At 39.0% G+C, this 15364-nt stretch overlaps 1 protein-coding gene across 5 annotated transcripts in view; it reads left to right on the top strand.

Moving 5' to 3' along the window:
- Positions 1–15364, top strand: part of LOC127455152 (gephyrin) — a 129998-nt gene that overhangs the window by 51565 nt on the left and 63069 nt on the right. For all 5 annotated transcript variants that reach the window (XM_051722778.1, XM_051722776.1, XM_051722777.1 and 2 more), the window contains exons 3-7: positions 4297–4354; positions 4800–4892; positions 9090–9184; positions 9316–9382; positions 13231–13503. In XM_051722778.1, the coding sequence (XP_051578738.1) occupies positions 4297–4354; positions 4800–4892; positions 9090–9184; positions 9316–9382; positions 13231–13503 (586 nt within the window). The remainder of the gene's footprint in view (positions 1–4296; positions 4355–4799; positions 4893–9089; positions 9185–9315; positions 9383–13230; positions 13504–15364) is intronic.

The raw sequence follows: 15364 nt of genomic DNA, 5'->3' as shown, positions 1-15364 counted from the left end.
TCTGTTGATTTAAAGTTGTTGATTTTAGGTATTCATTCACTGAGCACTTCATTAGGAACACCTGTACACCTACTTATTCATGCGATTATCAGCCAATCGTGTGGCAGCAGTGCAGTGCATAAAATCATGCAGATATGGGTCAGGAGCTTCAGTTAATGTTCACATCAACCATCAGAATGGGGAAAAATTTTTATCTCAATGATTTGGACCATGGCATGATTGTTGGTTCCAGATGGGCTGGTTTGAGTATTTCTGTAACTGCTGACCTCCTGGGATTTTCACGCACAACAGTCTCTAGAGTTTTTTTCAGAATGGTGCCAAAAACAAAAAACATCCAGTGAACGGCAGTTCTGCGGACGGAAACGCCTTGTTGATGAGAGAGGTCAACAGTGAAATGCCAGACTGGTTCGAGTGGACAGAAAAGCTACAGTAACTCAGTACAGATAACCACTCTGTACAATTGTAGTAAGCAGAATAGCATCTCAGAATACATAACACGTCGAACCTTGAGGACCTAGTCACTGGCTGTATCCGAAAACTGAAAAATGCTGCATTCTTGGGCAGTCGAGCTATCCGTATGTAAAAAGACAGCAAGGGACGTGCAAATCTGATGTTCACGTAACATCCTGATGAAGGGGGAGGGGGGAATGCACGTACATCCAACACTTCTACAACAGGTGCCAGATCAAGGCAAAAAGCATTGAAATAAAACTGAGGGGGATCCGCACACTGTTTAATAATTCCCTTTTATTAATTTAAAAACCACAGCAACGTTTCAATCAGAATGATCTTCATCAGGCACATATCAATAGGCAGCACATACTGTAACATCCTGTCCAGTAAGAACAGCAGAAGACCACATCGGGCACTTTATCAGGACCATAGTGATCCGAATAAAATTCTCAGTGAGTGTATATTTTACGTTTATTGCAAAATATTCAGATATATATATAAGAAGTTTTGAGAGTGTAGGGAGACTGACTCGATTATATCATTCACAGTGCGTCATGGAAGTAGTTGGTCACTGCAGAGCTCTTTGGTGGATCTTTCTCTTCAGTATTTAGTAGTGTAGTTCTTTGACAGGAATTCTGAAATTAAACACGAGTTTAAAAATGAAGTTGAAATAACATGAAATTGTGGCTTCAGCAGAAGCATATACCATCGAGTAACAACCTTGAAACTCACAGTAGGTCTGTCTTTATAATTCTATCATTTGTCGTTAATACTGAAAAAATGTATGGGATTTTTGCTTCCAGAACCAGCACTGTATTAAACATCAAATATATTGTAATATCATTGGCTGTGATTTTGTCACGTCACACAAAATCTTTGCCTTCAGTATGAATTGATACATTTTTGCGTCGATGTAAACTTTTTGCGTTACACCTAGTTAGGACATGGTGTTAGCCGTTTTCAGGCTGAATCCTCAGCTATACCCATTCACACACATGTGCAGTGTCAACCAACTCACGTATCCACTCATTAATACAACTGTCCAAATTCAGAAAGCGCTCCTTTTAGATTCTGAGGTCTTTCTTCCAGTTCTTTTTGTTTGTTTGTGTGTGTGTGCATGTGTGTACTCACTCACACAAACAAAATACCCAGGTTGAAATCCCAAACTCCTCTCTGTCTTAAAGCACCTCTCCTCAAACCCCCAATCTTCACACACCAGCGGTTTCCCTGGCAACCGGATTAAAGAGCTCTGCATCTTTGTGTTCCGCATATTCCTCTTTTAGTCTCCGCTCTCCCTGTCTCTCTCTTTCTCCCTTTTTTCTCTCTTTCTTTTCACTATTTCTCACTCTGTTGTGGGCATTACACCATAATACTTAAATTTATCGAAAGATCTGCTTATCTGATTATCAAGGGAATATTTAGATGCAAAACTGCATTGTATTTGACGTAAATTTATACAAATGTACATACTTGTAATCCTAGTCCTCATTTAAAAAAACCTCTTTAGTCAAAGCAATGGCACAACAGTTAATGCATACCAGGGCACCAGACTAACATTTGAGAGCAGTGGCACTGGTACGAGCAGTGGCACGAAGTTCTACAGATGGTGGCACCAGCACCTGATTTGGGAGCACCGGTGGGCTTTAGGTAGGGATGCGCATTTTCGAGTACTTTGTAGTCGAGTGCTCTAACCCACAAAAAAATTAGTAATTGATTACTCGTAAATTAAAATGTCACTTTAAAATATCAAGTATGACACGTACGTGAAATTTATATTTTGTTTTATTCACAAACATTACCAAAATGGTTTTAAAATAAGCTAACTTCAACAAACTATGCTTTTCTTTTGAAAAGAAAAATATGCATTAAAAAAAGATTTAGAAATAACAGTAAAAAAACATTTGCACTCACTTGGAGCTTACATACTGATGGCATGAGGTTAATGCACATATAAGAACTGTCTACATAAAAAGGCTATCACATTTTTATTATTTCACGTTATTATTCAGAAAAACAGGTGGTGAAAGTTGGCTTTTTATAAAATGTGCTCTTACCTTGTTCAGATATTTAACGCACTGTAACAGTTAAAGGTCGGGCAAGGAGGAGGCAGGAACCGGCTGAAAAATAAACATAAACTTTTAATGATATAAATTAACTTAAAACAACATAAAACATAAGGACACAGACACACATGCAACGCGGCCGCATGCGTCTCTCTCTCTCTCGAACCGGCATCTCCAGCTGCCCCTTATCTCGCTCTCCTGCTGATCAGCTGATTCAGCGCCGGCCATGCTCCATCACAGCCCGGCCACGCCCTCCCCCTCGTCACACGCACATAAGCTTCCGAGTTTCTTGTACTGCTTCGCGTTTCCTTTCCACCATAAAAACAGATCCTTGTCTGTTGGCTTGCACTACTCCAACAAGAACTGAATACCAATAGAGTAGAATTCAATAAGAATTAAAATATTACTAGTATTGCCACACTTGGCTTTGCTTGAAAGCACACAAATACTTCGACGTCACACATCCACAGTGCAGCCCAGTGGACTCAAGTGCATCTGTGAGATTTGGTGAGAGAATCAGAGGCAAAATACAGGATAATTCAGCTTTGCCCAAGGCAGGCAAATGCACAAAGGAAAATCAATTTGCGATATTCGAGATGTGTTTTTTAATAGTCGACTATCTGATGCAGAACGATTACTCGATTAATTGATTAGCACATCCCTAGTTTTTAAATGGAAAAATATAATAATAAAGTACAGAAACCATTTTAATTTTAATATTATTTTTGTATCGCAAATGCAGTTAACAATATTTATATTGCATATTTTATTGTCACTTAGAAATGCACATTTGACTGTAAAAAAAATTATTTTGAGTTGGGATGCTGATGTGAAGACCAGTGAGTTCAGTGCACTCTGCTATTGTGATGCAAGGTTTAATCGGGTAGCGCCGTTTCGTCACACTTTAGGAGTATTAGGAGTATATGGCAGCACTTAATAAATAAGAATAGGGCAATTTTGTAATCGCACTGGTACAAAACTCTAACAAAACAAATTTTTTTTTACCGGCAGGAAAAATGGTTGCAAAATGCTGTCTGGAGTGCGGCATATGCTCCTGATATATTGAGTCTTGGTGCTCAAGCAGATGATGTTGGTTCGAGTCTGACCTGTGACTCCTTCCAACTCCATTCCCTCTTTTTCGCCAATAATTTCCTTTCACTCAATACTGTCTTAATAAAAAAGGTCAAAATAGCCCAAATAAACTATTTGTTTTTTGCAATAATGACCTTCTCGCTGTACATTATCCCTTACTTGTTTGAAAAAATACAAAATATGAGATTTTTTTTATTTTTATTATTATTATTATTTCTGGCTGCAGTATTACAAGCAGCCACCAGTTTGTGCTGCACTTCAGAATTTTCAACATGATTTGCTCAAAAGTTATTTTACAGCTGGTTGTTTACATTAGGGACTTGTGTTTGAAACCTAGCCATTTCATTAAGCTACCTGTTTTGTGGGCTTAAGAACGGCACCGTCAAAGTTAAAACCTCCGTGAGCCGTCACCCCTGAGAATGCAGACATGCATAAAACAGCAACGGCCCCCTGAAAGAGGGAACTTTCTTCTTTAACTGTCATCCCTGTTGTGGGTGGAGTGTGTGGGGATGTATTTTGACAGCTTTCTCATACCTCTGGCATTGTGTTGCTCTTTCTCTCTCTTCCCTGCATGTTGTCACATTGTGTTTTTATTCCTCTATCACTCTGTGTTTCTCCTTCACCGTTAGGACTGAACATGCACTAACAGGTGTTGTCGGTTGTGTGTATGCGTGTGTTTCACCCACAGGCTCGGAGGCATAATCTCTTCATACAAAATAGTCCCTGATGAGATTGACGAGATCAAGGTAAAGCTTTCTCTCACCGCTTCTACATGACATGCTGCACACACACGTTTGCACTTAGAGGCCAGCTCAAAAATGCAACATATTCAAACAATGCCTTCTTTTCATCATAGGTTTAGGTGTAATTTTTTCCTTCCTTCGCTGTTTCAATATTTGGTTGCCAGCTTACATACGGTGGCCCCCAGAAGTTTTTGTACACTTGAGTTGCAATTAAAAATGTGTGTGTCAAAATATGAAACCATGTGGAATTTACTTTTAAGAAAGATACCACAAGCACGCGTCAAAAAAAGTTTGTTTGGCTTAAAATGATAAATTCATAAATATACAGTACTATAGGTTTTAAATGATAAAACAATATATACTGTTCAGTATTAAAACAGAATTACTAGTGAAAGTTTCTTTTAACACACTGACAGGATTGATTATATTGTGTGTGTGTGTATTAAAGGAGACACTGGTGGACTGGTGTGATGAGAAAGAGCTCAACTTGATCCTGACCACCGGTGGAACGGGCTTTGCACCCCGTGATGTCACGCCTGAGGTACATGGGAGCCCACCTGTTTGTGTTTGTGTCCATGTGAGTGTGTGTTTATTCCCCACCCCCACGTGTCTTTGTTTTTCTGTCTAAATGCGTGAGAGAGAGAAATAGTCTGCTTTGTGTTAATGTTGTGTCATGTTACATAAGTGTTGCATGTGTGTGCATTGCTTTGTGTGTGTGTATACATACTGTTTACATTGGTGAATCACATGAAGAACATGTCAGGGTATGACGTAAGTGTGAGGGGAAATGTGCTGTAAAAGTGTCAATCAAAATATGGTGACAAACATGTCCTTTGACTTTTCAGTCATGAAAAAAAATTCAAGTAGTCAAGAAATCCCATTAAAAAGGCATCATTTTATAACCTAACATTTTATGAAATAATATGAAATGGTTTGACTATATTGTTTTACACATTTTTTAGAAAATGAAAAAAATAATAAAAAAATAAAAAAAATAAACCTTGTCCCCTTAATCTGGTACACCACTTCTATAACATTTACTGTTATTTATGTGTTTATTTTGTACTCCTTGTGTTTTCTCATGTCAAGCATTAGTACAACACATATCGGGTGCAAAAAAGCAAAATAAGTCATTAATAATTTAAAAAGAATATTTGTCCCTTGATTTCATGTCATTGCTAAAAACTTGTACTTCGATAATACAAAAAGTTGTGGAAAAGAACTTCCAAGGTCAAAGTTCAGAGGAAGAAGAGGCTGCTCAAATGTGCATATAGTGATTTTCCCATCATGTTCAAAAAGTTATTCATTTACATTTTAATTGTATTTTTATTTACGTTTCATTGAAATGTCATTGGTATTACATTGTTTAATGTTCATGTGAAAATGTTTTATTAAAAATCTATTGATTTAATGGTATGATTTATTGATTTTAGTCTGATCAATGGTGTATGTTTTGTGATGTTATTGACACCATCTTAAAAAATGAATCTTTTAAGAGAATTTGTCACTTTTTTTTGTCACTCGTTTAACAAAATGTAATAATAAAAATAATAAATACATTTATTTATTATGGATAATAAAAAGTGTCAAGATGTTAAAAAATGTTTACCCTCAGCTTTTATGGGCAAAAACTGAACTGAACTGAATTGAAAATTTCAATATTTTGTATGTCGGAAAGTCAAATTGTTTTAAGAATGAGCCAAAAGTATCAGAAATAACTACAAGTTGTGTCTACATATAGGAGTTTAACGGTAACAATTTACAATAAGAATTTATTTGTTAACATTAGTTAACATGAACTAAAAATGAGCGATACCTTTGCAGCATTTATTAATCTTGCTTATATATATAATGTCAATTTCAACATATACAAATACATTTTTAAAATCAAAAGTTGTATATGTTAATATTAGTTAATGCACTATCAACTAACATGAACTAACAATGAACAATTGTATTTATTTTTATAATTTAACATTAACTAAGATTAATAAATGCTGTAAAAAATATATTGTTCATTGTTAGTTCATGACACCTAATACATTAACTAATGTTAACGAACGGAAATGTATTGTACAGTGTTACGAGTTTAACAAACACTTGCATTGAATATAGTAGAGTTCAAATGCCTAAATACTGAATTTCATGAAGAACTTCTCCACTGCTAATAACAATGACATTCGTGTATTTTCAAATAAGGCCTAAGTGTCCAAATACTTTTTGGGGCCACAATATTTTTGTTGCTATGTGTTCTCGTAGACCAATGCACAAAGGTGCTGTAATGAATGTCTGAGTGAAATTGTGTTTGCATGTGTGTTTCTATATCAGAGTCTGGTGGGGATTATGTCTGGTGGAGCGACACTCTCTAGCTCTTCTTTGATACATCCTGCTCTCCTTTTCCCTTTTACTAATGTGAGCGTTTGAAGTGTCATTCAATTCAAGGGCCCACTGCGTCACATCGCAGAGAAAATTTCCTTTTCTTTTAGCCAGAGATCCCTTTTTTGCTTTTTCTCCACCCCTCCCTGCTGCGCACTTTTCTTTGCACGTGTGTGTTTGTGCATGTGTTTACTTGAACACTGTGTGTGTGTGTGTGTGTGTGTGTGTGTATGAGTTTCACTGGAATGGGACAGTCAGTGGAGGTTGAGGGATTGGAGTCCCAGGGGATGCTGGGAAGGGTTCGGAAAATGTGAATTTTAGATGGAAGAAGAGAGAGATCAAAGGCTCACTGGAATTGAGTTTGTAATGAAAAATCTCAGCGACCGTGCTGTGCTGAAGTCATGAACATAGTGGTAATGCCAGAACTGTGAAGAACAATTGTCTAAATGCTGAATTAGTTTAGCCTGTTTACATACATAATAGCAAAAAAGTAATACTGTAGTTAATAAATTAAATAAACAAATAAATAAATACATAAATAAAAATCAGCTTGGTAACTACAGTCTCTATTATAAGTAACTATAATGCGATTCGTTCTGGTCCTTGACAGTGATTGGTTAATATAGTGTATCATTCATCCATCCGTCCGTCCGTCCGTCTGTCTGTCTTGAAACTTAAAATTGTTCAAACTAACTTGAAGACAAGGCTTTGTCAAGCCAACGTCAAAGTAAAATAAAAGTTTTAATAAAGCAACAGGGTACGCAATGCTATATAGTGTCTTGTTGTTTATAGTACAGCAAAATCACAGATAAGATTGCTGGTTGGAGCCGTGGTGCAGTGGTAGTGTACATGCTTTTTAAGATCCCATGAAATAAATGTTTTGTGGCACCCCCCAACAATTTCACTATACGACAGGGTGGATTTTCCCTCTTGAAATCATTAAAAAAATATATAATTTCTTCTCCAAGCAAGAACATTTGTTGCAATAGGCTGTATTTTATGTAAGCAGCATGGACAACATTCGTATCAGTATAGTAACACTAAACAATTGAAAAACAGCGCAGACGCGTTTGGTGTGAACGGCCCTTAACTCATCCGTTTGCATGTCTGTGAATGAGAGTGCATGAAACAAGCTATGTAGGTGAAGTCATATTTGAAAAACTAACCTGGCCTGAAACCTGAAGGTTTGTCCCGTCATGCTCTGGTCGGGTTGCAGACCTCTAGGCCAGGGTACATCTGGGCCCGGCTTAAAGGGATAGTTCACCCAAAAACCATAATTCTCTCATATAATTTACTCACCCTCATGCCTTCCCAGATGTGTATGACTTACTTTCTTATGCTGAACACAAACAAAGATTTTTAGAAGAATATCTCAGCTCTGTCGGTCCATGCAATGCAAGTGAATGGTTACCAGATCTTTGAATCTCATCACATAAGGCAGCATTATAGTATTCCATAAGACTCTAGTGGTTAAATCCATGTATTCAGCAGCAATAATATACATGTGGGTGAGAAACAGATCAATATTTAAGTCCTTTTTTCCATAAATCTCCACTTTCACTTTCACATTCTTCTTTTGTATTTTGGCAATTCACATTCTTTGTGTATATAACCACCTACAGGTCGGGGCTGGTCAAAGGTGGAGATTTATAGAAGATTTAAGAGTTTGAAGATTCAAAGTTCTGGCCACCATTCACTTGCATTGTATGGACCTACAGAACTGAGATCTTTTTTTAAAATCTTCGTTTGTGTTCAGCAGAAAAAAGAAAGTCAAACACATTTTTGATGTCATGAGGGTGAGTAAATAATGAGAGGCGAACTATCCCTTTAAGAATACGGGACAAATCATGCCTCGTATTGATTCAATGCGGTACACATTGTTTCATCTTTAAATATTTTACAGAACGGGTGGCAACCCTACCTGCAACCGACTAGCAAAAGTATTTAGCAAATCATGGTTTAGAGGTGTCTTTTAAACTAAAGGCTAAAAAAAAAAAAATAAAAAAGATCAGTCCTTCAATATATCCAGCCCCAACTTCCTGTTTCAGTAGGAAAGAAAATGTTATTCGTCAAACAATTTTGTGGGGTCTTTAACATATTGGAACCATAGTGCTCACACTTGACACAGGTTCGAGTCTAGCCTGCAACATGTGAAGATCCCATTTCCCATCATTCTACCAAACTAGTTTCTGTCTCCTTTTCACTGTATCTAATAAAGAGGAAAAAAGAAAAGAAAAAATATATAACAGATATTATTATAGGTGTAATATTAACAATATTGGTGTAATATTGCCAAATATTACCTTTGGTTGTACAGTTTTTTTATATATATATATATTTGTGTGTGTTCTGTCGTCTTCAGGCCACCAGAGAGGTGATTGAGCGTGAAGCTCCAGGGATGGCTCTAGCAATGCTCATGGGTTCCTTAAATGTCACGCCGCTTGGTATGCTGTCCAGGTGAATGTACATGCAGGGACATGTCCTCTCCTTTCTTTCCTTCTCTCTGCCTTTCACACTCAAACACACTAGTATAAAGGACGTGTTTTGAATACTAATGGGATTGAATACTAATCATCTCCTTTCTGCAGACCCGTATGTGGAATCAGAGGCAAAACCCTCATCATTAATTTACCTGGGAGCAAGAAGGGCTCACAGGTAAGCAGTCTCTGTTTGTGTGTCTTTGTGCATATGTATTCTGATCACTTCCACTTTCTTCAACCCTTCTGAACACTCAACAAAGGAAGTCTTTACGAATCGAACTGAAACTATTGAGAGGTTCTTACTTGGACAATTACTATGTTTGGAGTAGCATACTAGCATACTACTCTTACTATTTCTGCCATATATTTCTGCCATATATAGCTGCAACAAACTGGGATACATCAAATTACAATAAAAAGCACTATTTATAAAAGCACAAAAAAAAAAAAACGTAATAAACATCAATATGTGCCAACATATGGCTTTATAGCATTTATACGACATTTTATTGTGTGTATTATGCCACGCTGGGATATCTGGGACCACATGATGACATACAAAAACAACTGAATTGTATTTTTGGTTTATTGACACAACCTGTTCAATAGAACAGATTCTTCCCATCCATGCTCCTCAGTTGACGTCCTCAATCTTAAAAAGAGAGTAAGCCCCTCCCCTCCCTTCACCTCTCATGCACACTTTCACCCACACTTACCATGTTAACATTGTGGCCAATCCTATTACAGCTCCTTCCTATGGAGCTCTGCTGATAGGACCATGGTATTAATCTTCAGTACCCATCAGCCCCAGTCACGGAGCACTCCGCTTTCACTGGCGCTTTGAAGTCCAAAAACCGAGCCGATAAGGGGATTAAACTTTGAAGAACCCCCTTTATGCTCGGTCCAGCTCAGCTCCAGCTCTCCTCCTCTCCCTGCCTAAATAAAAGCATCCCTCCATCCCACGTCCACAACCCATAAAAGCATCCTCCTCACAGCCCCGGTTTTTCACTGAGAGGGACTAATCTGCTGGACTGAGTTTGCCCTTCTTGCTTTTAAAATGGAGGAAGAGGCAGGCCACCAGACTACGAGTTTATAGAGAGACACCGTTAGAGACAGAGATACTGCAAAGCTTTTAGATCCTGAAGGTTAAATATAATTTTAAATGTTTTAATATAAAATTGATTTTAAACAGATTTTTTTGGGCATGGACCAAATTCACTCATTAGCCGCATTTCCACTACTAGGCCAAATGAGGGCGTGCTAGTGTGTGCCAGGGCCTGTTGCGTTATCACTGTCATTTCTGGGGCTTCATTGTGCCTCCGCTGGACTTTCTCAGAGCCAATGGCCTTTGGCCCACCGATTACCTTTATGCCAAACATGGCCAACTGGGTATTTTGACGGGGTCAGTGTCAAAGGAGGAGTTTTGCCGAACTTGCAAAAAATGTTATATATATATATATATATATATATATATATATATATATATATATATATATATATATATATATATAAAAAATTTCTCCCATTTTCTCCCCAATTTGGCATGCCCAATTCCCAATGCGCTCTAGGTCCTCGTGGTGGTGTAGTGACTCGCCTCAATCCGGGTGGCGGAAGATGAACCTCAGTTGCCTCTGCGTCTGAGACCGTCAATTCGAGCATCTTTTCACGTGGCTTGTTGAGCGCATTACCGCAGAGACCTAGCGTGTGTGGAGGCTTCACGCTATTCTCCGCGGCATCCACGCACAACTCACCACATGCCCCACCGAGAGTGAGAACCAAATTATAGCGACCACGAGGAGGTTAACCCAATGTGACTCTACCCACCCTAGCAACCGGGCCAATTGTTTGCTTAGGAAGCCTGACTGGAGTCACTCAGCACGCCCTGGATTCAGACTTGTGACTCCAGGTGTGGTAGTCAGCGTCTTTACATGCTGAGCTACCCAGGCCCCCGCCTGGTGAGCTGTCAACATTAAGTTATCTTGCTAGCTAGCTATGTTTACATTCAATATGAACTCGATATTCTAGATAAATAGATAACATGATACCTCAACCTGAGGTTCCCTTTTGCTTGTGAAATGGGTGGGGTGTGTGATGTTGGCACCAGGGTGGCATGTTAAGGGTGGGTTTTAGGGCAACGGTGCAGGGCTATCGGCCCGATGGTGGGCTATGCAGATCGATTTTGGTCTCACGGCTTGAGGTCCAAGGCTATTGGCCCCGGCTGACCAGTTGATAGCTCTGGCTCGCACTTGCCCTATAGTGGAAAAGCGGCTATTGACTTATATCTTCGGAACGCAATGTCCAAACTGATTATCACTTTGTATACTTTGATAACAGGACATTTTTAGGATGCATGCCAAGTTTACTCCAGTTCCACCTGTAGGGGCCGCTACAACTAAAAACCTGTTATAACTTTGCAGTCATTTGATTTAAGTCTCATAATTTGGACATGGTGATATGAATGACTTGTGGTTCAGTACGTTTTTGATTCAGTCAAAATAACCGGCTGATAAAAGTATTTGTTCGGAAGGTAGCATTTTATGTTTTGGGGTGTAGATTCAAAAGAACCGACTCATTAGAGTCAATCATTCACAAACCGGACTCCACTCATCACACATGTTTTGTGCTATAGATTCAGAAGAATAAACAGTTAAAGATAAACAGTTGCCCACCAGGCGTGTTCACACATACCTTTACACAGCAAATTTCCATGGGTGAAATACAGTCATTTCAGTGTGAATCTGCACGATGGATTTCCGGTGGTGAAGAAAGTCCCCTCGCGGATTTTGTGTGGAGTTCAAGTTTGGTGAACTTTGACAGGCAAATTTGCCGTGTTGACCAATAGGAAGTTGTTTGGCTTGGCAGTGACCTCTGTGTGGGCGGGTTTCTTTTTAACTTCACTCTCACAGAGTGTAAAGTGCAGCATTAAAAAGAGGCTGCTTGGTCATACTTTTTTGCTTATTTTACTCGCGCTTAACATCTGCCCCTGCCTCCTTCAGCCGTGGAATTTCGCCGTGCGAAGGTATGCTTGACTGCGCCTTTAAAGATCAAAATGCACATTTCATTCCATACACTCATGTAAACACATTGGCATGTTCAGTCTGTTTGAGTTGCCCATCACTTTTTCTTAGAGCTCAGGTGCTATTGCCTACAGAGCTAATGTGCTCAAATCTGGAGTGTCAGCACATACACACATGCACACACACACACACACACACACACACACACACACAAACATGTGCCTCACCTTGCACCACAAATACAGAAATTGACTATTGCTACATGCACCAAGAGGACATGAAGTTGCCCCTGGACTTTTGATGTCTCCACACATTAATCTTCGTTTTAACTCTGAGTCACCATAACGGAGAGATGCAACCACATCAGACCTGGGGTGAGCAACACTCCAGCGCATAAACCCTCCCTGGATCTGTCTGCATCCCGTTTGCCATCCTCTTCTTCATTATTATTCTCCTGCCAGAAGTACTTAACAATTGCTGTTTAAGAGCAATGCAGTTCGGCCACCTATGTTAAGTTCACACGCTGTGTCCTTATCAGACTTTAGCCCATCAAAATGGAAGATGTCCAACTGTATTAGAAATTCCATTAAGTTAGTGGCAATAGGTTGACCTGTATGTCATCCTGTTAGGGGATTCGGATAGATAGTGGGCCATCACTAACACACTGTTATGATGGAGGAGAACAATAGGGATTTGTGCTGTGAAGACCTCAAATTACTGCTAAACGGTACATGAAGAGCTAAGATGAGATGTTTGCGAGAGCTGAAAAAAATGTACTCTGTGAAGATTCAGAAACTCGCACTGTGAGGCTTTGGAATAATTTGGAAAAACTAATTATATTTTACTATAGCATTTGCCATTTTATAACTTGGCTCAAATTTTTTACTATTCGTTTTATTGTCAGAATTGAGCTCAAACTTGACACAGAGGAACATGTTTTGGGACTTAAAAGACCATCTCAACCATTTTATTTACAGCCTCCCTCTTTCTCCCTTTCTCTTTTCAGGAGTGCTTCCAGTTCATCCTGCCTGCTCTGCCGCACGCCATAGACCTGCTGCGGGACGCTGCAGTGAAAGTGAAGGAGGTACACGACGCTCTGGAGGACCTGCCATCTCCTCCTCCACCCCTCTCTCCTCCACCCACGACCAGCCCACACAAGCAGACAGAAGACAAGGGTGTGCAGTGTGAGGAAGAGGATGAGGAGAAGAAGGACAGCGGTGTGGCATCCACTGAGGACAGCGGCTCCTCTCACATCACAGCAGCTGCTATTGCTGCTAAGGTTAGTGCTGCTAGATGTTAAACAATGTGTTAAACTGTCACTCAGACTGATTCATTTAACTGGCTCAAGCTGTTCCTCTTAATACACAACATGGCCAGCAGGATGCAGACACACCAATCTAATTAATACTTTTGGCTATTTCAGATACACACATGATTAATATGTGCGTAAAATCAAGTATACAGCCATGCAATCAGTTTTCTTGCACAAATTGTGATTCATTAATAGGTTTAGACCTAAATTCTTCATAAATTTAGGATAAAATTTAGAACAAACTGAAACCACAGGGACACAAAAATCACACACTCCCAGTGGCCTCAGAAACATGAAGGGGGGAATTTACTAAGAAAAAAATGCACCCAGTAAAAGTTGCATTTATTAGCATGCGCTGTCTATGCTGGTTTAGCACACGATTCACTAAAGGAATTATGCAGATCATAATTCAACGGCGCAAACATGCCCATAAAATCTGTGCTGAACGCAATTTGTACATTGCAGTTCTGAAATTGCGGATGGTCGACCGATATATCGCCGAAGACTGCTTGCATGTGAAGCGACTGAGACATGTAAACGACCAGTCACGGTTCGTTTTGTTGTTACGTGCCATCGTGTTACTGCAATAATAGACCGGTGTGCAACACGGTCTCATTTATACGGTCCACATATCAGAGATGCGTTTGAGCTCATATTGTTGAAATGCTTGCCTGTTTCATTCTCCCTCTCTCTCCTCAACAGTTCCATGTAACTTTTAACTGTCTTGTCTAATGATAAAAAGGCAAATATCAATAAAACTTATATCATATACTGTCTGCAAATATGTGCATATCTCATTTAAACAGATGTAATAAACCAACCTCACACAACTTGAGCAGATCCAGCATTCTGTGGAACGTATTCTACCAGTCTCTCCTCAACAGTTCCCTGTAACTTTTCGAATGATATAATGCAAATATCAATAAAACTTCAGTATATAAAAACTTCTATTATTAACCGTCTGCAAATATGCAGATATCTCGTTTAAAAAGATGTCATTCACGAACCTCACGTAAATCCAGCATTTTCTTTAGGGCTGGCACGATACGCTTATCTCCTGATTTGATACTATCACGATACTTGGGTGCCGATTCGATACATATTGCTTTTCTTAAGAATTGTGATTCTACAAGTATTGCGATTCGATATTACAATTTATTGCAATTTTTGTTTGTTTTTTTTAACACTAGACCATGGAAAAAAGTTGAATCATACACTTATAGAGACTGTATATTATGAGTCAGATTTACAAAAACAATGCATCACATCTTTCTGAGTTATATTTCAGGAGCATCATACAGTACTGTATATTTGGTAAATAAAATACATTTTGAAGGAAAGTGCTACAGCTGATTGTATAAAGTACCGTGGCTCAAATGTGTTCAAAAACCTGTATTTTCCACCACGCTATATGGACGAAGGTCATTGCAGATAAAAAGAGCAATTGACTTTTATTGCATTTTGCTTTGTCTGTACCTCTGGGTTGTTTATTCATTGTCCCATCCAGAGTCTGTTGGCTTGCTGCTGCTACAGGTTGTTTGGCTAACTCCACATTTAGCTCTGGATGGTGTCAAGCAAGATGGGCACTCATGTTGGTACAATACGGTACCAGTGCATGACAGAGTTTGCATACCGAATTAGTCATGTCTAGCTCTGCATTTCCTGGTAATGTGTAAATTCCAAAGTGTTTCCATACTTTAGATTTAAAATGTGAGGGGGCAGGTCGTATCCCCGCAGATCTCTGACCGTCCGCCATTTTTCTTGCTTTCTCGCATCCGCTTGAAACGGATATGACGTCACGTAATACTCATAGATGAAAACATACTTT

The sequence above is a fragment of the Myxocyprinus asiaticus genome, chromosome 17 (genome assembly GCF_019703515.2).
Source record: "Myxocyprinus asiaticus isolate MX2 ecotype Aquarium Trade chromosome 17, UBuf_Myxa_2, whole genome shotgun sequence".
NCBI classification, from domain to species: domain Eukaryota; kingdom Metazoa; phylum Chordata; class Actinopteri; order Cypriniformes; family Catostomidae; genus Myxocyprinus; species Myxocyprinus asiaticus.
The sequence above is the reverse complement of the archived record's forward strand: the minus strand, read 5'-3'. Positions and strand labels throughout refer to the sequence as shown.